Raw genomic sequence first — 24,964 nt, 5'->3', positions numbered from 1 at the left:
ATAATGCTATCTCCATTAATAAGTGTGTCTTTCTGACCCCACAGTTCTTCTGGGAATATTATCTCCTCTGTAAAGCTTTCTTTTTTTTTTTAAGATTTTATTTATTTATTTGACAGAGAGAGACACAGAGAGAGAGGGAACACAAGCAGGGGAGAGGGAGAAGCAGGCTTCCCGCTGAGCGGGGAGCCTGATGTGGGACTCGATCCCAGGACCCTGGGATCATGACCCGAGCTGAAGGCAGACGCTTAACGACTGAGCCACCCAGGCGCCCCATGTAAAGCTTTCTTAAACTATCACCTATATCTAACCAACCTCCATACTAAGTGCCTCTATCCACGGTGCTTTCATAGTCCATTGTGCTCAATTCTGTAGTTACTCTTCATTTTACCATATTATTATTCATCAGAAAGTCACTATCTACTAGATATTATAAATTCTTTGAGGGCTGAGACTGAGGCTAATTTCTAGCCACACTCCTAATACCCAGCATAAAACTAGCAATACTACGTAAATCATAAAAATATGGATCATTGTATTCTTAGGATCTAGCAGCTTACTATGAAAACTGCCAAAAATAAATACATAAATACATGCATACATACATACTCTTTAAATAAATGAAATCAATCAATTAATCAATATTAGGTAATGACACGGCCATCTCCCTAAATAAGCTGAATCTTTTCTTTCCCCCAGTAGTGCATATGGAGTTTTACAAGAGAAGCTAATGCTCCAAAAATTAGTTTTAGCAAATTATAAGAACTGAAAATCTGGATATGCAATGTATCTCCAAGTTAGTAAATAACAAAGGTCTTCTGTGATTCTGCAGGACTTGTAAATTATACTACATTGATGTTTATTTAGCTGTGAATTTCTACTACTTTCATGGATATACTTTTAGGTCCAGCACAAATATAAAACATATGTTTAAATCCTTTGACATATACATGTAACATTATTCTATATTTTTGCAATAAACATATCAATAAAAACAAAAGACAATTATGTGAGACTGCAATTTACCAGAAAGTTGAATTCTAGAAGTTGTTTGCATTTTTGTTTTTTGAAAACTTAAACACATTTTGTGAAAGAAACAAAGTTAGAAATGTTGACTACATAAGCTTATTTGGCGTATGAAGTGGTTGCAGTACTAAACATGTAACGTGAAAAGAAGCAAAGAAAAATACCATTGCAGCACAAGTAATTAAGCAAAACAAGATCAACAAAATTGAATATTGCTTTATCCATCCTGAATGCGAACACCTCTGGGAAAGAATACAGGTTTAATTAAAGGACAGACCAAGAGCTCCACGGAGACTACTGTGGAGATTGTAGAGTGGACTTGTGAGGACTTAGGGGTTTTCAAGGTTAATAGCATGCTTGTCCTTATATCTAATTTATCTCCGAACATTATGAGCCAAAATATACCAGGCTCCATTTTTGCATCACAAGTGTAATGATAAAAGGGAAGAAAACAGGCTTTTTAACAAAAAATAGGTTCCTAAAGAACCTGGGCATGAGTCTGAAGGACAAAGTGGGAAAACACTCAAAAGAACGTATGTTGTGCTAGGAAGATGACCTGGGTTTGAATGAACTGGGCTACAGCAGTAACAGAAAATTCTGGCTGGAAAGTGTGGCATAAGCATAATGGCTGTAGGGTCAGAGTGGTGGCAGCAGAGGAACTGGATCAAAACTCCCTCTTCTCAGTAAAGTGACAGCATCAATCCACAACTCACTGAGCAAGTCATTCAATGTCTCTGTGTCTCACAGTTTATTCACAATTTGGTCACTATTAAGAAAGTTGGCATAAAGTACAGAAGAGTGGGACAGGTGAGTAAGGGGGAGCAAAACAGTGTGTGTTCATGAGCTTTTAAAATGTGGTTGCTTAAAACCAGAAAGGCCTATATTTTCAAATACAGACCTCGGTCCACACTTTGATACACTGTTTCATAGAACCATTAACTTCCGGATGCCACAGAAAATCCTAAAAAAGAAACGTATGAAAAGAAAAAGTCAAAGAAACATATCTACCATTCAAAATAAACACACACCTGTCGTCCCGAGTACCTAACGTACACCACCACTGGTCTGTGACACCTTCGCTCCCACCTCAGTTTCCCAACGGTCTCATGATACTTCTTGTACCCACTTCTGCTTCCTTCTAAATGACTCCCTGTAGCAATTGCTTCAAAATTTAAATCTGATCTCGCCACATTCTTGCTTAAATATTCAAGGACTTTCAATGGTCCTCAGAATAAATTCCAAAGTCCTCAAAACTGCTAAGGAGGTGCAGGATCTGGCCTCTACAAAGACATTCTGCCTTTTCTCCTGCTGCTCTCACCCTCACGCTAAGTACCCTTCTGGTTCTCGTTCAGCTGCTAGGATGCTCTATGTGCTCCTTTTTCTCCAGGACTGAGCACATACTGTTCTGTCTACAATGCTCATAAAACTCTTCCACGGGGCCTGACTTGCTCCTATTGATCCTTGAAGCTTTTTTTTTTTTTTTAAGATTTTATTTATTTATTTGACAGAGAGAGAGACAGCGAGAGAGGGAACACAAGCAGAGGGGGTGGGAGAGGGAGAAGCAGGCTTCCCGCTGAGCAGGGAGCCCGATGCGGGGCTCGATCCCAGGATCCCAGGATCATGACCTGAGCCGAAGGCAGATGCTTAACGACTGAGCCACCCAGGCGCCCCAATCCTTGAAGCTTTAGTTAAAACATCTCTTTTTCAAGGAGGAAACTATTTTTAATTCCTTGTTTTGTACATTCCTAATGCCCCATTTTTTCCTTTTTACCATCCTTATTCCACATTTAATGCATGTAGAGAACTATAATGGCTTGCAAAATCCATTAGGTCTAGGACATCTTTGTCTTGATCCCCACTGTATTCTCAGTATCTAGGAGAAGTCACTGCAACTAGGAATTCAGAAAATTCACATATATTCTTTTACGGATATTAATCCTGAACATCTACTGGTTTCAAAGTAACATACAAGATTATTTTTTTCTGGATTAAAAATCTGAGAACCAAATTTTCCATTTTATTACACAAAACAGTGCATACAAACATTTTAACTATTCTTATCTACTCTAAATACATTGAAATATATTTAGTATACACAAAGCATTAGGGGAGCTACAAATTAACCAACAAATACAGTTTCAACACAACATTCTGCTTACTATTACATGAACTTACCACTTTCACTGATGCAATCTTGTCTTCAAAAGGAATGTTTCCATGCTGTCATTTAAAAAAGAGAAAACAAATATTCATGTACAAATTAATTTTATGCCACTAATTCTCCCTTTAGCTGCTTTTATTAATTTATTTGCGCACCACATCTCAATTATCTATATTCAACCTGAAGGGAAAAAGACCTGCACAGAAAACCAAAAAATAAGTGATACTGCATTGTTTATATGTGATTTTTAACATCTAAGATATAATTCAAAGACAAAACCTCAACTCCAAATAAGCAAGCAAATATGTAAACATGCCTACATAAATTATCTTTTTGTCAAGGCTGCCACATTCCAGTTTAGTCCTACTATTATTATCTATGGCAAGGATGGATTGTTCTGCATTTCCTGAGTCCCGTCCCAGCCCCCCAATCCGTTAGAACTACATGACTAGTTCTGGCCAGTGTTACATGGCTAGATGTGATGTGGGTCACTTTCCTCTTCCCAGGGCAATTCTCTAGTCTCTAGCTTAACCTAATGCTGAGACTGCAGAGGCATAATATTCCAAATGGTATAACTAGAAGATGGTACAAATTCCAACAAGCAGGAATCCCTGACTGAGCGCAAAGAGCAAAGCCTCTTGCCAGCCCACCCACAACATGCAGCACTAAGTGAGAAAAGAATTTAAGATCATAGAGTGGTTTTGTTGCTGCAGCAATATCTAGTCTGTTCTCACCAGTATACTAGTACCAGTCCTGTCTGAAGAGGAGCGCACATACATGACTCTAGGTTATTTTGGGCTTCGCTTTGAAGACCGTACATAAGTGGTCCAGTTGAAGAAAAAAATAAACGTTTGGAGACAACTTCTTATAACCAAGCATTCCATAAAAGGAACAGAAATCCTTTCAGAGTTAAAAATCCAGGGTGGGGTGGGGGTGGAGGTGGTCAACTAAAGAAGCTAATTCTCTTCCTAAAACCAAGGCTGAAATGTCTTCATTAATTTAACCAAATAGTATTTATACTTATATCTCTGTGAAATAAAGCTTGCTTTTATCAGCAGGCTAATATTTAAAATTCAAGCATCATTTCCCAAAAGGACTCTTGGGACCAATAGTACTTTAAGGTGTGTTCTATGAAAAGAGTTACCTTGGTCCAATAAATCTTGGAAATACTGGGTCAGACAAAATCACACGTGTGTTTTCCTCCTCCTATCCCATCCCGACCTTGTTAAAGTTCTTCCTCAGAGAACTAATGTGTCGTGAACTTTCTTTTTCCCCCTTTTGCAGAGTTCAGTTAATTCAACTCAATCTCTCTCTTTTCCTTTACCATTTTAATGTGACATTTGATATATACAAAAGAATATGTCACATATGTAATCACAAAGCACAGTAAACATAAATAAGCACTCCTGAGTCCATGGCACAAATCAGAGCACGACCAACCCACTGAGTGATCTACGTGGACTTCTCCTTCTGAATTCCTTGCTTCACCCAAAGGAACCACTATTTTGAATTTTGTTTTTTATTTTGCTTTCTATTACATAGTTTTGACACATGTATATGCATCCTTAAATGATATATTGTTTCACGTAATTGGCTTTCTCTCCAACTTTTAATTTTGAAAAATGTCAAACTTAAAAGAAAAATGTCAAACTGAGAGCAAAACTGACAAAATTATAATGAGCACCCCAACCACCCTTTATCAATTGTTTACATTTTCTACACTAGCTTGTCTCTCTCTGCAGATATGTACATTGTTTTTCTCTTACTGAACCATATGAAAGTAAACTGCAGACATAGCATTTTACCCTTAAATACATAAAGCATGTATTTCCTAAGAACATAAATATTCTCTTATGTAACCATAATACTATAACCACCTAAGAAATTTGACATTGACAAAATCTAATATACAGTCCACATTCAAATTTCCCTAATTTCCAATAATGTCCTCTGTATAGCTCTTCTATTTTAATCTAGAATTCAATTAAAATCAGGTATTTAGTTATCCTGTCTCTTTAATCTTTTATAATCTAGAACATCTGGCCTTTTAAAACCTTCCTACATCAATTTATTATATTTATATATATCAAATATTATGTTTATTATTTTTGTAGAGTTTAGGTCAATTGATACGATGCACCAAATCTAGATTGTAAACAGCACTGATAGTCACCTTCTTGTAGGTTTCTTAATAAATGAATAATAAGAGCTTCCCTAATAATAGTTCTATAGGTTCACAGGCTATATAAATGTTCACCCTCACATGATAATGGGAGTTATTTTCTGAAGTGTTTGTAAAAATTTATACTCTCACCAACAGTTTGAGATACAGTCTTTAATAAATCTTGTCAGACTTCATATTTTTCACCATTGTAAAACTTAATTTCTGTCACTAAAGTAGGTATATAATGGTATCTCACTATGGTCTTCATTTGAAATTCCCAAATTATGAATGCTTAAACATCTTTCAGATTTACACTGGGATTTATGTTTCCTCTTCTTTGAAATGTCTGGTCATGCCTTTCCTCTTTTGTTTTCTACTGGGTTATCTCTTTTTTAATTAATTTGTGAGTCCTTATATCTCTTGGATGTATGTCATAAATACCTTCTAGTTCGTAGCTTACCTTTTCTTCTGGAACGTATCTTTTGATGAACAGATTCTCTTAATCTTAAGGTATGTAAATTTATCCATCTTTTATTTTATAGTTAGCACTTTTTGTTTCTTATGTAAGAAACTTCTCCCTACTTGAAATAATGAAGATATTCCTTTGCATTTTTTTTTTTGCTAAAGGTTTAAACATTTTAGCTTCCACATTAAGTTTAAATTCGTCTAGAAATGATTTTACTTGATGAGATGAGGTAGGGGTTCCAATTTCACCTTTTTTCCATATACATAACCAATTGCCTCAACATCCTTAATTGGATAGACGTCCTTTTCTCCAGGGATGTTCAACGGCATCTCTGTTACTTATTAAGTCTTTTCATATGCAAGTGTTTATTTTATTTTATATATATTTTTAAAGATTTATTTATTTATTTTAGAGAGAGAGAGAGCAGGGGGAGGGAAGGAGAAAATCTCAAGCAGACTCCCTACTGAGCGTGGAGCCTGATGCAGGGCTCAGTCTCACAACCCTAAGATCATGACCTGAGCCGAAATCAAGAGCCATACACTTAACTGACTGGGCCACCCAGGCGCCCCACACATGTTTATTTTAAAGCTCTATATCATGTTCCATTCTTTGTTTAGCTCTACCAATACCACACTGTCTTAGTTATGACAGAGTTAAAATAAATCTTGATATTGGAAAATAAGTCTCTTCCACCTTGTTCTTCAGACCTGTTGTGGTTATTCTTGGTCCACTGCCCTTCCACATAAAATTTAGAATCAATTGGTAAAGTTTCATAACAAATCCTGTTAGGATTTTATTCAAATCACATTGAATCTATAGATCAATTTAGGAATAACTGACATCTTTACAATATTGACGCTTCCCATTCCAGAATATAGTACATATCTCATATTTAATTTTATCATTCTAAATTGTGTTTGCATAAAGTTTTGTGATTTTTCTACATAAAGACCTTCCACATCTGCTAGGCTTATTCCTATGTACTCTATGGTTTTTGTTAACTATTGTACACAGTATTTTTTAAATGAGTTTGAATTCTATGTTCCTTGTGTGTAGATAAGCAATTCATTTTTAACAGCTTCATTAAGTTACTACAATTAATTTTTGTATGTTCATCTTAATATCAGCTATCTTGTTAAAATTTTTATTACAGCTAGTAATTTTCTATAGATTCTTTGGAGTTTTCTTTGTAGATAATTGTATCATACAAAATTCTGAGTCTATCTCTTTCCAATCTTTACATCTTTATCTTTCCTTGGTAAGACCTCTAATACAATTTTGAATAGAAGCAGAAATAATGGACAACCCTGTCTTCTCTTTGAATTTAACATAAATATGTCTAACATTTCACCATTTGGAACGTTTACTGTAGGCTTATAGAATTTTTATCAGGTTAAGTTAGAATATAAAAGAGCTTATCTAATAGAGAAAGAATGATACCAATTCTCTGATATTGTTGAGGCTTGCTTAATGGCCCAATATGTTGTCAAAAAGATTCCATGTGTGCTTTGAAAAAATATATTCTTTGATTTTTTAGTGTATTCTTTAAGTATTGAGCTGTAAGTTCATAAAATCAGCATGTTAATAGTCAACTATATGCTTGGTAATTTTGCTTTCCTATCATTTAATGCATGAGCAGTGAGCAATTCTCTCATTTTGATGGAGGATTTGTCAACTCTTCACTGTAATCATATTAATTTTGCTTTATACATTTTAAGGTTAATTTATTTCATGCCCATGAGTTTCAAATCTTAGTGATTTAAAACTTTTGTCATTAAAAAGTGTCTGTATCCTTGATAACACTTTTTGCCTTACAATCTATTCTTATATTAATATGACTTATCTTTCTTTAATAAGTATTTGTCTAGTAAATCTTTTCTCATTTTTAATTAAAACCTTCCATATCCTTTTGTTTTAGATATGTCTTTTTAAGCAGCAGAAAGTTCTTTTTAAAACCAATCAGAAAATCTGTGTTTAGTTGACAAGTTTAGACCACTTGCACTTATTTTGATTATGTTTCTTTCATCTTACTTTTTGATTTTTAGCTCCCTCACACATACATAGGTTTTTTTAATATATGTGGAATATATATAAAAAGTGATTTTTACATGTATATGTTTTTGTATATGTAGATATGAATGTATTTGTATGAGCATGTGTGTGTGTGTGTGTGCATGTTATGTATGTGTGGGACATTAGAAAACTTTGTGATCATACCCCTCTGACTTACACGCTATTATTAGCCAGTTCTTTAAAACTGTTTTTTTATAAAGTGTAGAAAGACATTATCATTTTATATAGACACTGTTTGTTTAGATTTACATGCATCCTTAGGATTTTCTTTAACCATTGCTTCTTATACTTCAGGTCATTTTTTTCTGAATTATTTCCCTTCTTCCTGATGTTTACCCTTTAGAAAATCCTTTATTATAAATCTATCCAGCAATAAACCCTGATTTCATTTATCTGAAAATGTTCTAAATTTCAAGAATAGACATTTGTATGCTAGGAACACAATTCTGGATTGAAATTTCCTTTCTCTCAGAAGTTTAAAGCTATTATTCTAGCATCCTCTGGCTTCCAAATATTACCACTGAGAAATCTGCTGGCCCAAAGCTTCGTCTTTTACACACAGAGCATTGCTGCTATTGGCATCTGTCTTCAGGCCAGCCTGAACCACTACTGAGTGCCTGCTATTATTGTTCCCATCTCTGGTTTTGACTCATGGTTTGTTCCTTTTCTGGGGAGTGTCTACCATTTCCTCAAAGTCTAGAAATACATCAACAAGTTTTAATCTAGGATCTAGCTGGTTTGAGGTTGAAGGGGCCTCCAGAGTATCTAGTTTGCCCTCTGGCTGAAAGCAACAAAACAGGGTTTTTTTGTTTGTTTGTTTGTTTGTTTGTTTTTTACTGCAAGACTTCTCAAGTTTTTAATATCCCAGCCCAAATTAAAACCATCTAAAAGGGGGATAGGATATCCAGCTCTGCCCAAACTTATTCGACCAGAGTTTTTGCAGAACCAGTCTTCTATAAAATGGAATTTGAGAAGAGTCCTGCTCTACAGCTTTTTTTTTTTTGCCTCAGCACAGAGAAGAAAAAAATTCAAATAAGGAATTATCTTCAATACTCCTATTCTACCCAAACAAACCCATACCAAGGCTAAAATAATAAAAGTCAGCCTCTACAATATTCCAGGCTGTGCGAGGCACAACAAATGTATTTAAAAAATAAAAATAATTATATACGATCCCTGTTTTCAAGGTGTTCAGACAAGGGAACTAAGTAAAATACATTTTGGCAAATGTTCCACTAGCAGTTTGAACTAGTTTCTCAGCAACTGTCTCTCAGACTATGACAAACTGTTCCTTTTTTAAATGCACATAAATTTAAATGTATCTTGTTTGATAATTGTGGGTTAACTGGGCACCTCTAGAAAATAAAGACTGGAAACCTACTGTTATAACCAGGGCTCAGAAACAATGTACCATATTGTACCTACTTTTGGCTGTAAACTAAATCGTTATAGCTTTTTTCAACTAACTGCTCCCAAATCCATTATTCCAATTTTCAGAAATTCACACTATTCTAAACCTAGAAATATTAAAACTGTTTCTTTGAAGTCAGAAATCTCTCTCCTTTACAAGTTCAAAGTATTTTACTTTAAACTGTGATAATCTCATGTCATTAAACATCAACTCTTCTGTATAATTTTGTATATATAAATACAAATGAAAAATGTATTTACAGATACCAAAATAAATGAAAAGTGGACTTTATCATTTTCCATTATTCAAATTTAAAATCTATACTAGCCTTTCGTAGCAGACAAAAATCTCTAATAGCTGATGGACTCTTCTCACAAGGAATAGTTCTCAAGGATGTAGTGATTATGTGACTAGATACTTAGCTGTGAAGTCCCTCATTTTTCAACTCCCTACCACATGGCAAGTTGACAGGAACAGGCAGATTTTCATCATAAAATCATGAGCTATTTCCCCTACAATTCTAAACTTTCTTGTATTTTACTTTTCTCTCCTTGCTATCACCCACTCCCAATCATCTGCAGTTGAAGACAGGGATTAGAATTTTGGATCACTTAAAAATGTGTACAGAGAAAGGATGAGATAATCCACAAAGTATTAACTGACCAACCAATTAATTAACAAGTATATGTAGAGAGAGAGAGAGAGAGAGAGAGAGATCCATTCTTGTTAATTTTCAAAGACAGATATATTTTTAAAATCAGAAATTTTCTATAAAAAGAGCAGAAATTTGTCACATTGTTGTTTTAAGTATACAGTGTAACTGCCCAGTGCCAGCAAAGCTGTAGAAAATTAGGTCCTGATGGACATTGAAAATAGCAGTATAAATTAAAATAGTTTAGCAATTAGTAGTTTTTAAAGTGTTTATATTCTTTAACCTAATATTTACATTATAGAGATTCAATTCTTCAGAAATAATCTAAAAAGCAGTTTTCACACAAAGATGTAGTCAAGAATGTCCTTTTCTTACATTGTAAAAGAAAAAACAGAAAACTACAAAAAGAAAAGAAAGAACTATATAAAATTACGTATATCCACTCAATAACACATTGCCATTATGAAGATACTTACGTTGATTATATAATAATACGGTGAATTATGGTAAGTAGTGGGAAAAGAAGACATAAAATTGTACATGCTAAAAGATTACAAGATTATTACCATTTTTAAAATTTTTTATTGTTATGTTAATCACCATACATTACATCATTAGTTTTTGATGTAGTGTTCCATGATTCATTGTTTGCGTATAACACCCAGTGCTCCATGCAGAGCGTGCCCTCTTTAATACCTATCACCAGGCTAACCCATCCTCCCACCCCCCTCCCCTCTAGAACCCTCAGTTTGTTTTTCAGAGTCCATCGTCTCTCATGGTTCGTCTCCTCCTCTGATGTCCCCCCCCTTCATTCTTCCCCTCCTGCTATCTTTTTTTTTTTAACATATATTGTATTATTTGTTTCAGAGGTACAGATCTGTAATTCAACAGTCTTGCACAATTCACAATGTTCACCATAGCACATACCCTCCCCAATGTCTATCACCCTGCCACCCCATCCCTCCACTCCAGCAACCCTCAGTTTGTTTCCTGAGATTAAGAATTCCTCCTATCGGTGAGGTCATATGATACATGTCTTTCTCTGATTGACTTATTTCACTCAGCGTAACACCCTCCAGTTCCATCCACGTTGTTACAAATGGCAAGATCTCATTCTTTTTGATGGCTGCATAATATTCCATTGTGGATTGGAAGAACAAATATTGTGAAGATGTCAATGCTACCTAGAGCAATCTACACATTCAATGCAATCCCCATCAAAATACCATCCACTTTTTTCAAAGAAATGGAACAAATAATCCTAAAATTTATATGGAACCAGTAAAGACCCCGAATAGCCAGAGGAATGTTGAAAAATAAAAGCAAAGCTCCAGTCTACCAGAGGCTTTAAAGCCAGGAGTGAGATTTTATCTCATGATCATTAAAAGAGTAAAGTCAAATATTTTATCAAACCCAAGTAGACTAATTATCAGTATATGTAAAGTCATGTCCACTGATCAAGGCAGCAGTACCTGTCCAAAGATCACTATAGTTCCACCTTGTTTGAAAAGAAGCACGACCCCACTGGTTGATCAGAATGTATCTAATGAAGAGGCTCAGGGAATAAATGGAAAACACCTGCAAAACACTCAGCTGCAAGTCCAAAGCCACAAGTGCCTCCAAAGCCATTACGTCTGCAGAATTCACCTTCATCCAATATACACCAAACCCCCAGGCATAAAGCTTTATCTAGTGAGAAACCAAGGATGGAGGAAGTGAAACCTGCCTCTGCTTCTTGTGTCTCAAAAGAAAAACTCAGTAAGGTATCAGATCTCATCAGTCGCTTTGAAGGAGGCAGCACATTATCAAATTACAGTGATTTGAAGAAAGACTGGTGTGAACCTGAATGTTCCTAGAACCCCAGGAAGGCATGGACTGACAACCACCCCTCAGCAAAAGTTCCTCTCCTCACACCCACCACCGAAGCCAGAAAATGACGCAGATCCAACTCAGGGTGCACAGACTGGTGTGGCTAATGGTGTGATGGCAGCACCAAACCAGATGGAATGTGAGGAGGATAAAGTGGCCACTCGTAGCCCAGAAACTCCAGTTCAAACCTCTGAACCTTTGCATGTTGTGAACTTAGTGAACAGAGAAGGAGAGGAGGAAGCGACCACAGGCCCTGCATCCCCCACAGCAAAGGACTATGATGGAAATGTTTCTGACAGTAGCTACAGGACTGCCAGGGTCAGCCAGGTGCTCCCCCTAGAAGAAGAAAGGGTGGATACAGAAGCCAAGGTGCAAGAGCGGGAAGATAGAGAAAGCCCTCTGGAACTGGACCAGCTGGACCAGCACCACGAGATGAAGGTAAAGCATGAGACTGGCTCATAAGTAGGAAGAAGCACCAACTGTTCCACTGTTTTTAAAACTCTACTTAATAGCACCCATGAAATGAATGAGTCAGATCACCCACACTGCCAGTTAAACAATTTTTAAACTTTAGCTGCTAATGGATGTTTCCCCTACTCTCTGAGGAAATATTTCACTTTTTTTGGTATAGTTTCTGTTGATCTTTCTATTATGATTTCAAGAGTCAGAACATTCTGAAGACTTTAATATGTGTTTTTTAAAAAAAAAAAAACACAAGCTTGTTTTTTTTTTACTTAGAGAGGAAGAAAATGTTCTTTGTTACTCTAGATATTAGGGCTACATCCCTAATATTTATGGCCTAAGCAAGAGGAAATTGTATAATTTTCGCTTTTCACACATTTCTAGTCTAGACCTGGAAGAGTAACTTGCACCAGCAGATGTTTCATTTAAGGACACAAATACGAAAGTATTCACAAATTATTCAACAGATTGTAACCGTAACTCTTTCCAGGCTTCTGATTATTATTTTTTTAAAAATTTCTAATTAGTATAGTTTTAAAACAATCTACTTCATCTTGGATTTAGAAGCCTCTTTAAAGATCATCTTAGTTAAGCAGTTCAATTATAGAAGTAGAGACAGTTCCAGAAAGCTGAAGTGATTTTTCAGGTCACAATAATAGCCTGGGGTTGCCTGGGTGGCTCAGGCGTTAAGCGTCTGCCTTCGGCTCAGGTCATGATCCCAGGGTCCTGGGATCGAGCCCCGCATCGGGCTCCCTGCTCGGCAGGAAGCCTGCTTCTCTCTCTCCCATTCCCCCTGCTTGTGTTCCCTCTTTTGCTGTGTCTCTGTCTGTCAAATAAATAAATAAAATCTTAAAAAAAAAAAGAAAGAAAAGAAAAGCTGGCAGCATCACAATTCCGGACTTCCAGCTCTATTACAAAGCTGTCATCATCAAGACAGTATGGTACTGGCACAAAAACAGACACATAGATCAATGGAACAGAAAAGAGAGCCCAGAAATGGCCCTCAACTCTATGGTCAACTAATCTTCGACAAAGCAGGAAAGAATGTCCAATGGAAAAAAGACAGTCCCTTCAAAAAATGGTGTTGGGAAAATTGGACAGCCACATGCAGAAGAATGAAACTGGACCATTTCCTTACACCACACACAAAAATAGACTCAAAATGGTTGAAAGACCTAAATGTGAGACAGGAGTCCATCAAAATCCTAGAGGAGAACACAGGCAGCAACCTCTTTGGCCTCAGCCGCAGCAACTTCTGGCTAGAAACATCGCGAAAGGCAAGGGAAGCAAGGGCAAAAATGAACTATTGTGATTTCATCAAGATAAAAAACTTTTGCACAGCAAAAGAAACAGTCAACAAAACCAAAAGACAACCAACAGAATGGGAGAAGATATTTGCAAATGACATATCAGATAAAGGGCTAGTATCCAAAATCTATAAAGAACTTCTTAAGCTCAACACCCAAAGAACAAATGATCTAATCAAGAAATGGGCAGAAGACGTGAACAGACATTTTTCCAAAGAAGACATCCAAATGGCCAACAGACACATGAAAAAGTGCTCAACATCGCTCGGCATCAGGGAAATCCAAATCAAAACCTCAATGAGATATCACCTCACACCAGTCAGAATGGCTAAAATTAACAAGTCAGGAAACGACAGTTGTTGGTAGGGATGCGGAGAAAGGGGAACCCTCCTATACTGTTGGTGGGAATGCAAGCTGGTGCAACCACTCTGGAAAACAGTATGGAGGTTCCTCAAAAAGTTGAGAATAGAGCTACCATATGATCCAATAATTGCACTACTGGGTATTTACCCCAAAGACACAAATGTAGGGATCCGAAGGGGTACGTGCACCCTGATGTTTATAGCAGCAATGTCCACAATAGCCAAACTGGTGGAAAGAGCCAAGATGTCCATCGACAGATGAATGGATATTATCACTTTTTTAAGAGACCAAAAAGAAATATGGCAAAATATAAAAATAATAAGGGATATTTGCTCTTAGTTTTCTTTCTAAGGAATTCTAAAAAGTTTTTCTATCGAAAGAACTTACTATTTCCAAAAAACTAGAAGTTTACCATAATGAAAGGTTTACTAATACCTTACCCACCACTTCTTCTTGTGTTCTCCATTATGTTCCCCATTATGGTTATCATCCCTTTTCCCCTCCACCTTTCCCACAACCAAAGTAAAACTTTTATAGTTCTGTTAATGTGGAGAGGCATACTCCTCCTATAACTATCCAGTTGGTTAACTTCTAAAACAATACCCTAATGAAGAGGATAGATAAGGTTTACCTTATTTCCTTCTTCTTTGAATTGGGGATTGATTATTTTTACAAAAGAATAAAACAACTGACGAATTCTGGAATCTCCAATAAATGCAATATGTTTATCTATAAGACAGTTCTTTGCTTCACTGAAATCAACAAAGAAACATTAATTACAATAAGTAAAATCAGCATGTTGGCATTTCAAAGCACATAGTTTGTGAAGAAAGTAGTACAGGATTATCATACACACAGTTACGTTGCTTTAGAAATAGGTGGCCAGCGTTTGTTTAACCAACCAGCCCGTGGATGATCAACTAACTCTACAATGATTAATAATTACAACCCTCATTTATTAAGTGATTAAGAAGTACTCTAAGTATATTAAGTGCTTTCTATCCATTATCTCGGAATAACTCCATGAGGTAGCTATTCAAGTCCTAAAGCTAGAGTCCTTCACTCCGGGCTACTTATTGCCTTGGGCCTGGTTCTCTCTCACCCGAGATAAAGAAGCTTGGACAATTTCTTTCCCTAATGCTTTTGGCAGGAATCTTCATTTGGGCTCGCCCCCACCCCCACCCCCCACTCTGTCAGCAATTCTCTACCATCATATAGAGGAGTACCATATAGTATTTTCTTTGCTTTACCAACCCCTCTCCACTAATATTAAGACCTATCCTAGAAAAGAAAACAAACAACAAAATGAAGAAAACTTACCTGATTTTGTATTTATGCATCATGCAACTGTGAGGTTGCCAAACTTTGTCTCCAAGAAATCTGCCACTTGAGAGAAGGTATTCACATGAATCATTGCCTGTAATAGTTCAATAAACAGTGTTGTAAACAATAGTTATATTTTTATACTTTGATTATCTCACCTCATGTAAGCTCTTTGAGATGAGAAAGTACAAAGTTTTCTATGCTTCACTATACCTTCTAGGTGGATATTACTCATCCATGAGAAGCACAGTAAATATCACTACATTAATATTCAAGAGGATAAAAGCCACTAATGACAGATGCTTCACTGTAGAAGGGACTCCTAATTCTTAAACGCTATATTCACTGTTTTGGCAGTGCCTTCTTCTTCAGGAGTCTTTTTTCTAGGGACATCATCTCAAACTCAAACTAGCTTATATCTGCTTACCACTCCTAGTTGAGAATGAAAAGTTTAAGGAATAAAAGAGAAGACTTTGGAAATGGCTTCTTATTCAACTATTATAATGTATAATGCATTTGCACAACTGGAAATGCAGTAATGAAGATATTTTACAAACCTACTCCCTGATTTTCACAACTCCCCTGTGAGGAAGTATGCTAGCCCTATTCTGTAAATGTGCAAACAGAAAAAGATTTATTCAAGAACTTCCTATTGAACTTACTAAAATTTCATCCTGTTATAAGTTACAAAGATAAGTCTTTTTTTTTTAAAGATCTTATTTATTTATTCATGAGAGACAGAGAGAGAGAGAGAGAGAGAGAGAGAGGCAGAGGGAGAAGCAGGCTCCCAAGGAGCAGGGAGCCCGATGCGGGACTCGATCCCAGGACCCTGGGATCATGACCTGAGCTGAAGGCAGACGCTTAACCATCTGAGCCACCCAGGCGCCCAAAGATAAGTAAGACTTAAAACTATGTTAGCTACAAGGTGGCCAAAGGTACATGGTATCGGTATCAATAACAAATGTAGATTTCATAGTTATTAATATTCAGCCTCTCTGCTTCTCTTGATATTCTTGCCTTCCTTTCCCATCATCAGTCAGCCCCTCCCAGTTTGCTTGAGGCTGTCACGGTTTCATACAGGAAGTTCCACACCTGGGAAACCCCTCAGTCTTGTATAAACGGGACAGATGGTCACCATATTTCCTTTGGTCACTTTATTAGACATTAGCTTACATGACTCAAGGAGTTTAAAAGGGAGTTGGAGGCATTAAAAAAGTCCAAACATGTCAAATGGGTAAGGGAGAAATGAGATACTTAGAAAAACCATGGGGTTACAATGAAATATACGTATTATTTAAATTAATCACTAGTTCTTTATTAACAGTCACAAATATATTTGTTAAGGTCAGGAGAGAAACGCTATGGCACAAAAATGGTACTGAACCATTTAGGGTGGGGATAGAGAACACCCAAAGACATTTCAAGTAGAACATCTCTTTTCTCAGCTGGTTATCCATTTATCTGGCCAACATACAGATAAAAGGTGATACAAATAAAAGATAGGTATGCATAAATAATGAAGGTGCTATTATTTCAGTGTTATAAATTCCAAAATAGAAAAGGAAGGAAAAGTGAAAATACTGCATTGTTGTGCTGGTAGAAAACTGGATAGGGAAAGCAAAATATCAATTATTAAAATTATGCAATTATACATGTAGCCTGTGCAGGTTTTTTTTTTTTTTGTATTTCAAAGATTTTTTAATAACATCTCTCTAAGGAAACTATAAATAATTAGTTCTTAATTCTTTCCAATTATTAAAAACTAATTCTAGTTCTAAAAAACAAAATTAGGCTACATAAATAATCAAGAAGGAGTAAAGACTGTAAGAACACACAATTAAGTTATTTTTCTAAAAACATCCTTCTGCTTCATTCTTTTATAATGGTTCTATACTAAAATCCTATTAAAAATCTAGTAAATGTTTAAAATTAGAAAAATTCCATATTTATAGCATTTCTACCTCTTTAAATACATCTATAAACCAAGCAAAAAGTTAGTAACATCTATTTTCTAAAAAACTTCTAAGAAGTTGCAAATAACTAGGTATTAATTCTGTGGACTTTTTCTTCCTTTTCTTTCTTCCTTCTCCCTTCCTTTTGTTGTTGTTATTTGATTTTTGTTTTTTAACAGAACTTGAAACAGAAACACATCTTCAGTATGTGGGATTATGTTATTTGTTAAGTATCTACAGGGTTTTCAATATAGTTTTATTAAGATGGAAGTACAATACCAACATCGTAAAATAACCAGTCTTTTCTCCACCAGAAAATGTGTTTAAAAATGCAAAGTTCTTTTTTTTCCGCAATACTACTACTCACACATTGTTTTTTAGTAGTTCAGCTAGTGGGAAAAACAGCTCTAAACTGATGAATCCATATTAGAGCCCCACACTCCCTGCCCCCCCACCCCCCGGGCTGGCAAAACAGATTTGGAGTTGCCACTAACCACACTGTAAACATCGTATTTTAGAAACCACCGGTCTTGGGATGCCTGGGTGGCTCAATCAGTTAAGTGTCTGCCTTTCAGCTCAGGTCATGATCCCAGGGTGTTGGGATCAAGTCCTACATTGGGCTCCTTGCTCAGTGAGGAGTCTGCTTCTCCATCTGCCTGCCACTTCCCTGCTTGTGCTCTCTCTCTCTCTCTCTGACAAGTAAATAAAATCTTTTAAAAAAAATAGAAACTACTGGTCTTTCCAGGAAAGAAACTTCTAATTTGCTAATGAATGCTAGTTGATGATGACACTTCCTAATATATTTTATGACGCAAAGTTTTTTTTAGTAATCCTTGTATCTGAAATCGATAGCCTCTTTATCATATTGGTGGAAGTTCCATCAGAAGACAGAAATTGTATCAGCTATTTTAATAGAGAGAATCTAATATAAAGAATTGTTAGAAAAGTAAAAGAACTGCTAATTAGACAACAAAAAAGGCAAGAAACTTTTCTTATACTTGTCTGAAAAATAATATAAACAGTGGTGATAATAACTATTATAATCTGATTGAAAATAAATTAACCTAATCTAAAAAAGAAAACTCCCACAAAATTCCATACTCTAAAACAACTTCTCTTTTCCTGAGAAGTACTTTTGGACCAAATCACTAAATGTAATCTAGATGTTAAAATAAGTTGAAGTCCCACATCTTTATCATGTATACTAAGTATATACAAATATCTGCTAGCACATATTTCCCTTTCAAAATCCACCCAGAAAAACCCCAAACAAAAGAAAACAAAAAATCCCAGTCATTATTTTCATTTGTCTCATATAATTTTGATAGCTAGTTTAAAACAACCAGTGTGAGATGCAAGTTGCCTACTGCTCAGATAAATTAACCTAGAAACACAATAAAAAAAAAAAACACAAAAAAAAAACACACACACAACTAGAGGAATAGAATTCTCTACTTCAGCTATCTCCAATACTAAGATTATCTAGATGAATGGCTGTCTTCAGTCTATTATTTTAACCATAAGCATTTTGGTTTGTGAATCTGAAGTCTCAGGTTTTTATGTATAATTTTTCTATAATAGAAAGATACTAAAAGCAAACAAAGTAAGTAAAAAGACAAACACGTGTTAAAAAAAAAGCTGAAAAACAAAATATAACAAGTAAGGAAAACATCTAATGTGCTAAGTAAACCATAGCTTTTATTTCCCTTTGAATAGAATACCTCTGGCATACTGCACCCTTAGACTGGCTGAATCATCCTACCAAAGCTATCTGTTTCTTACTACCAACCATGAAAATATCAGACCATAAAGTTTTTAACATGATTTGTGGAATATTTTGTTTGCCTAAAATTCAGCAAGGTCACACTTTGGTCTGTGTTGAAAAATCACTTCTAGGGGTGCCTGGTTGGCTCAGTCAGTTAAGCGTCTGCTTTTGGCTCAGGACATGATCCCAGAGTCCTGGGATTGAGCCCCACATCGGGCTCCCTGCTCAGCGGGAGCCTGCTTCTCCCGCTGCCTCTGCCTCTCCCCCCACCCCCTGGCTTGTGCTCTCTCTCTCTAATAAATAAATAGATAAAACTTAAAAAAGAAAAATCACCTTTTATATTTTTCTTTTGACAAACTAGGAGTGCCTCTATTACAGGTGGTGTCATATATCAGGATCTTTCTGGCAAAGAGAGAAAAGGCTAAGAGACCTACTGGCCTCTTGTCACAGAGATGATGTTTTTAATCTGTAATCACAATATTAATGGACATTTTGTGATTTAGTAATGTTAGAGATTGAGAAAATTCAGAAGAAATATAGTTAGTCGGATTATTATTTAAAATGTCATTCTACTATTTTATGTGAAAGTAATATTAATAAAAAAACCCTCTATTTTCTAAAGTTGAGATCAGAACATACTATTAGAACATGAAATTCAATGAAAACCAAAAGAACCAAATGAAAGGAGAAAAACAGAAGGAAATAAGGATTTTGAAAATCTATTTATCCAATTATTGTTTATGGATTTCCTTCTGTGTGTTAAGCTCGGATGATTTAAAGATGAATAAAATACCCTTGGAAGCTCACAGTTTGTGTGGGGAAGATGGATACAAATTATTATGATACAACATAAGTACGTACTAATTGCTATAGAAACACTAAATTCCTAATTCTTATTTCTGTGATGGTGACATTTGAATCAGACTCTGAAAGAAAAATCTGTACTTTCTTTTAAGGAGAGAGGTCACTGCGGGTAGAGAAAATCAGGTATCTGTGAGATATGTAAAAGGGCAAGGCATATTGTGACTGTGAGCCTGGAGTTTAGAAAGAAGGGAAAAGATAAACATAGGTAATAAAAAGTAAGCTGGTCAGATTTTGAAGTTTTACACATTCAAATTTTAGAAAATCATTTTATTTTAAAAAGAAAAGGAAAAACTCTTGACTGATACTGTGAGGCTGAATTAGTGTTTCTAAAGTATTTAATCCATGTCCCTCTGGAAAATGCTTTCTCACTCCATCTTCTATACATCACCACTGTCTAAGGAGCTCTGAGAAAGGCAGTCTATAACCTAATGGCATGAGGCAGACTAACTGGGTTGTAAATCCTAGCTCAATCACTGACTAATTGTGTGTCCTTAGGCAACTTAACCTCTCATGCCTCATCTTTAAAATGTAAATAATACCGTAATTCGCTGGATCTAAGACCACTGATTATAAGATACATCATTATTTTATGTAACACTAGGAAAAATGTTATCAATTAAACTTTGACATGCAATAAAGTTTTAAAAATTCATCCTGATTACAGAGATGTCAAAAATGGTGGTGGGGGAGTAGAATGGAGGATGAAATATGGTAATTTTAGCTACCTCACAAAATGGTTGTTAAAGACAAAAGGAGTTCAAACATGTAAAACCTTTCGTAGCACAGCACCTGGCATATAATAGGTACTCAAAGTTAGCATGTAGTGTTTGCCAAGCCTTACTTTCTGCCATATGCAATTCTTTCCTTCCTTTCTATAGTTTGTAAAGCAAGAGATACTGAAGATATGTATTCAAACTGCATTCACTCTACCTTGCCTGAGGTGTCCGTACACCCACACACTGGAGATTTTAATATAAAGCATAAACCTCTGTATCTAATAGTCCTTTCTTATTCTAAAGATTTATGATATTGTGATGCAAGTGTAGGGTTATCTTTGTGTGAAGAGCATTACATTTCACGCAGTTTGACTCTGCCAAAGCATGAGGATGTCTAAAAACTTCTTGGTAGGATCATTATTTTTCCCAAAAAGTGTCTGGCTCAAGTTCTTGACATTCAGTCTAGGCAAGTACACACACCAGGTGTACTGCTTCACGCTGAAGACGCTGAAGCACCTACGGAAGCTGGTGACTAGCTTCTGGAGGAGGCTTTATAAACAACCCCAGATTGCTACACTGACTCATAAAGTTCCATCTGACATTGTTTTCCCTGCTGATGACAGATCTTGAAAGGATGAAATGTAGAATCTAACTATAATAATTAGTATCCAGGTTTATCAAAAGACAAAAGCACAACATAAAGTTAAAGGGAGGAGGACCAGAGATTTACCTTTAGCACGGTAGCACCACACTTATAACATTTATCTTCACTACCTTCACACAGACAAAATCGAGTTAGGTTACTGTCATCTTATACCAAACTAACATAAAATGCTTAATAGTGGTTAGGGAATTTTCTTCAAAACAACCACGAATTAATGCATCAACATTGCTAGTTTCACTTTACATATGAAAGTCTGACTTCCGTTAGAGCCACTGCCAATGAACCAAAGCCCAGCCAGATCATATGGCTGTGACCTATAGGAGGGTGAAAGAGAAAGGCCAAAAGGGTATAAAGAATTTATCTTTTAAAATCGATTCAGTGCATTTATATACAGAACTATTCATCCAGTATGGTACTAGAGTAAAGATTTTTAATCCTCAAGAATTGGAGAGGGTGGCTCAGTTGGTTAAGTGACTGCCTTTGGCTCAGGTCATGATCCTGGAGTCCTGGGATCGAGTCCCACATCGGGCTCCCTGCTCAGCAGGGAGTCTGCTTCTCCCTCTGACCCTCTTCCCTCTCATGCTCTCTATCTCCCATTCTCTCTCTCAAATAAATAAAATCTTAAAAAAAAAAGAATTGGGAAAACAAAGCAGCAAAACTGCTCAAAATGTCCTACACTTGGAAAGATCTCCTGGGATGAGAACAGAGCTCAGATTCCAATACCCCATTTACTGGATATTCTGCCAAAGTGGGTGCGAAGTTAAATGGGAACAGCGTGCACCTGTCCGTTACACATTACATCTTCACCAATTAAGCTCATAGTCACCCAGAGCTCTCCAGATAATGGCTTCGATAATACTAAGAGCCAAAAATAAAAGATCCTATCATTATTAATTTAACCTCAGCTTGTCAGCCTCTCTGCTAGTGGCATTTTAACAGAGGAAAAAAAAAATCAATCAACAAGGACAAGTAAATATCCCTTGATTACTGAAAGATAATTCGTTCTGAAATAAGGTCATATTTCCTTTTCCCCTTTACACCAATTTCAAAAACCCACATCGAAGGCCTCCTTTCAAAGTGCTTCCGACGTAACTTCCTTGCCCACCTAGACTCCTGTCAACCCACAACTTCTCAAATAATCTGCCCCAGTGCCTTTACTTTGTAAAAAGTGTGCAGCCAGAACCCTTGAAACGTTTCTGGATCACCGAGGCTCCGTGACACCTCCTCCATTTGGCCAAGGGCATCCTTTGCCAGCTGTCACCCAGGCGGCAGAGGAAAATGGGGCGGCCCTTGCCGCTGTCCAACAACAGCTCGGCTCTGCAGTACCGGGCAGAGGCCGGGATTAAACAAAGCCTAAAGAGCCGGACCCCTAGGGCTCAGAATCGACGACCCCAACTCTGGCAAAGGGGCCCCTGGCGGGGCGGGGGGGGGGCCTCCGCCTTCGGCGCCCCGGGCTGGCCCCCGAGGGCCGAGGGTCCGACCCGGTGCATGGGAGGCCCGGGCCTGGCTCGGCTCCCCCGGCGCAGCTCGCGCAGGAGCCCGGACCCCGGCAGCAACTCGCGCCAGGCCCGAATCGGTTGCCCCGACCGCAGCGCAGGCGGCTAGGGGCCCCAGGACCACGGGCCCTTCTCTAGGGGCGGCCCGCACTGGGGTCCGCTCAGTCGGCCAGGGGCGCCCGGCCCTCAGCTGGGGACACCGGGGGGCACGTGGGGGCACCGCCTCCCCCGCCGGCCCGGCGCGGGGGCGGGCGGACGCGTGAGCGTGGGCGTGTGTTGGGCGAGGGGGGCGGCCTCCAGCCGCCGCGTCGCCTCCTCCCCCGGCCGGCCCAGGCAGGGGGAGGGCCCGCTCACCTCGGTAGCGGCGGGAGGCGAGGTGGCACGCTGCGAGGAGCAGCACGGCCACCAGCGCCAACACCTTGGCGCTCCTCACGCTGAAGTAGTGGTTGATCTCCCGCTTGCCCAGGTTGTAGGCCAGAGCCGCCATCTTGGTTCCTCCATGACAACAGTGCGCGGCGGAGCGGGGAAGGGGCGCCGCACAGGGGCAGCACTGGGGCTGCCGCCGCCGCAGCCAGGCGGGGAGCCGCCGCCAGCCCCCGCGGCCGCCACCCGTGCCTCCCGCCGGGGAGCCTAACCCCGCCGCCGCGGCGCCCCGGGCCTCCACCTGCCCCTCTTCGGCCGCGGCCGCCTTGGCGGCTTTACCCCAACCTCGCCACCCCTGCTCGGCGGTGCCGGTTCCCCAGGCGCCCTGGACGCCTGTCTCCTCCCCTTCCTCCTCCTCCCCTTTAGCCTCCTGCCTTAATAGCGGCTGCGCCTGCGAGGGGGGGTCCGGATGCCCGGTGCTCCGGGGTCACGGGCCCCAGACGGCTCTCCGGGGTCAGCGGGTCATGGGCGCTGGCGGGCGGCAGCGGCAGGGACGGGAGGATGTGAGTAGAGGGGACAGAGGGTCCAACGTAGCCCGAAAGCGAGCCCTGGGGCTTTCTCCTGTCTTTCTGGCCACTACGTGAGCCCAGGTTGGGGGCAACAGAACTACAGTTCCAGAAGAAAAGTACACGTTATTCCACTACCCACCCCTTCCCCAGCACACCCTTTCCGAGCTTTCTACCACCCCGGAAGCTGCCCCGCTGCATGTGATATCCCGGGGCTCATGGTCAACCTATCCAGTCAGTCTGGCTGCTCCTCGATGCTTGCCAGGGGTTGAAAGTGCTGATGGCTCTAGCACCCAACCCACGAAGACCAGTCAACCCTTTAACTTACTTCCTTGGCCCATTTCTCTTGAAAGTTAAAAAAAAAAGAAAAAAGAAAAATCCTCAGTGGCCGAATTCCCGTGGGCGAAGGTATACTGCGAAGTACAGAGTAGAAGGTACAGAATGAGCCTAGCTTAGTGTAGGTGTTGGGGGGAAAAGATCCTCACCCTTCATTTGTATTTACCTAAGGGTTGGCTAGGTGGGTGCGCCAAACAAGGAAAAGTGTGCTCATGACAATCATTACTGTTCCTAAAGTTGGTTAATATTTTGTGGCTATCGATAAAGCAAGTATGCCTTTCCTTCTATTAAGCGCTTGTTATCCCTCACCCAACTTTTTTTTTTTTTTTTTTTTTTTTAGTTTCTCCTGTGCTGCCCCCCAGGTGGGAATGGTTATTTATGTCGCTTTCCTATCTGCTTGCCTTGTTTAAAGTGAATCACTGGTTAGTTGGGGTGTTTTCAAGTATTCTTTACAACTTCCCCATTTAGCCATTCCTGAACTTGTGATTATGAGCCCCTCTTAAAATTATAGAATGTTAGATTTGAAGGGACTATCGAGATCTTGTCATCCCAATTCTTTTCATCCAAGGACTCTTTTTATTATGTTTTCATCCGTGGACCCCATATCTTGAAAGATTTTGTCACTTAAATGAAATCACATACATCACTGTCATGGATGTAATGCTAATAAGCAATAAAGTTAAATAAGTGTACAAACACTAGGCACTGTTCCCTGGAAATGGTCGCTTAATTTTGGCTGTCACTCTTCTGATCCGAGGTTGATCACATGCTGGAGGAATTAAATCAGATATTGTAAAAACCAGATAAATAACTCTGCTAACAGCATATGGTCCACCAATAACATCCTAGAAATTTCTATGATGTCATCAACAGCAAATTAGAATTTCTGATCCGCGTGTGATAACCAGTGTTAGCCCGCAGGGTTGATTTAATGCCTGCCAAAAGTAAAGAAACTTGACATTTTATTT

General features: G+C 38.3%; 1 protein-coding gene, 1 long non-coding RNA gene and 1 pseudogene across 5 annotated transcripts in view; 2 read left to right on the top strand and 1 right to left on the bottom strand.

Moving 5' to 3' along the window:
• Window positions 1–23,526, bottom strand: part of CASD1 (CAS1 domain containing 1) — a 51,899-nt gene extending 28,373 nt beyond the window's left edge. Inside the window, exons 1-7 of one of the 3 annotated variants that reach the window (XM_027572997.1) lie at window positions 23,086–23,172; window positions 21,302–21,345; window positions 19,325–19,393; window positions 15,272–15,368; window positions 14,583–14,703; window positions 3,199–3,243; window positions 1,922–1,984 (exon numbers count right to left, since the gene is read on the bottom strand). In XM_027572997.1, the coding sequence (XP_027428798.1) occupies window positions 1,922–1,984; window positions 3,199–3,243; window positions 14,583–14,703; window positions 15,272–15,368; window positions 19,325–19,379 (381 nt within the window). In that variant the 5' untranslated portion in view covers window positions 19,380–19,393; window positions 21,302–21,345; window positions 23,086–23,172. Of the gene's footprint in view, window positions 1–1,921; window positions 1,985–3,198; window positions 3,244–14,582; window positions 14,704–15,271; window positions 15,369–19,324; window positions 19,394–21,301; window positions 21,346–23,085 lie in introns of all 3 variants that reach the window. The other 2 variants (XM_027572998.2, XM_027572999.1) reach the window with 2 other exon arrangements.
• LOC118356124 lies at window positions 11,454–12,486 on the top strand (annotated as a pseudogene).
• LOC113910934 overlaps window positions 23,064–24,964 on the top strand; it is a 57,090-nt gene continuing 55,189 nt past the window's right edge. For both annotated transcript variants that reach the window (XR_003516325.1, XR_003516326.1), the window contains exon 1: window positions 23,064–23,197. This is a non-coding gene — a long non-coding RNA (uncharacterized LOC113910934). The remainder of the gene's footprint in view (window positions 23,198–24,964) is intronic.

Source organism: Zalophus californianus, chromosome 12, assembly GCF_009762305.2.
Source record: "Zalophus californianus isolate mZalCal1 chromosome 12, mZalCal1.pri.v2, whole genome shotgun sequence".
NCBI lineage: Eukaryota > Metazoa > Chordata > Mammalia > Carnivora > Otariidae > Zalophus > Zalophus californianus.
This window is presented reverse-complemented; position numbering and strand designations above follow the sequence as displayed.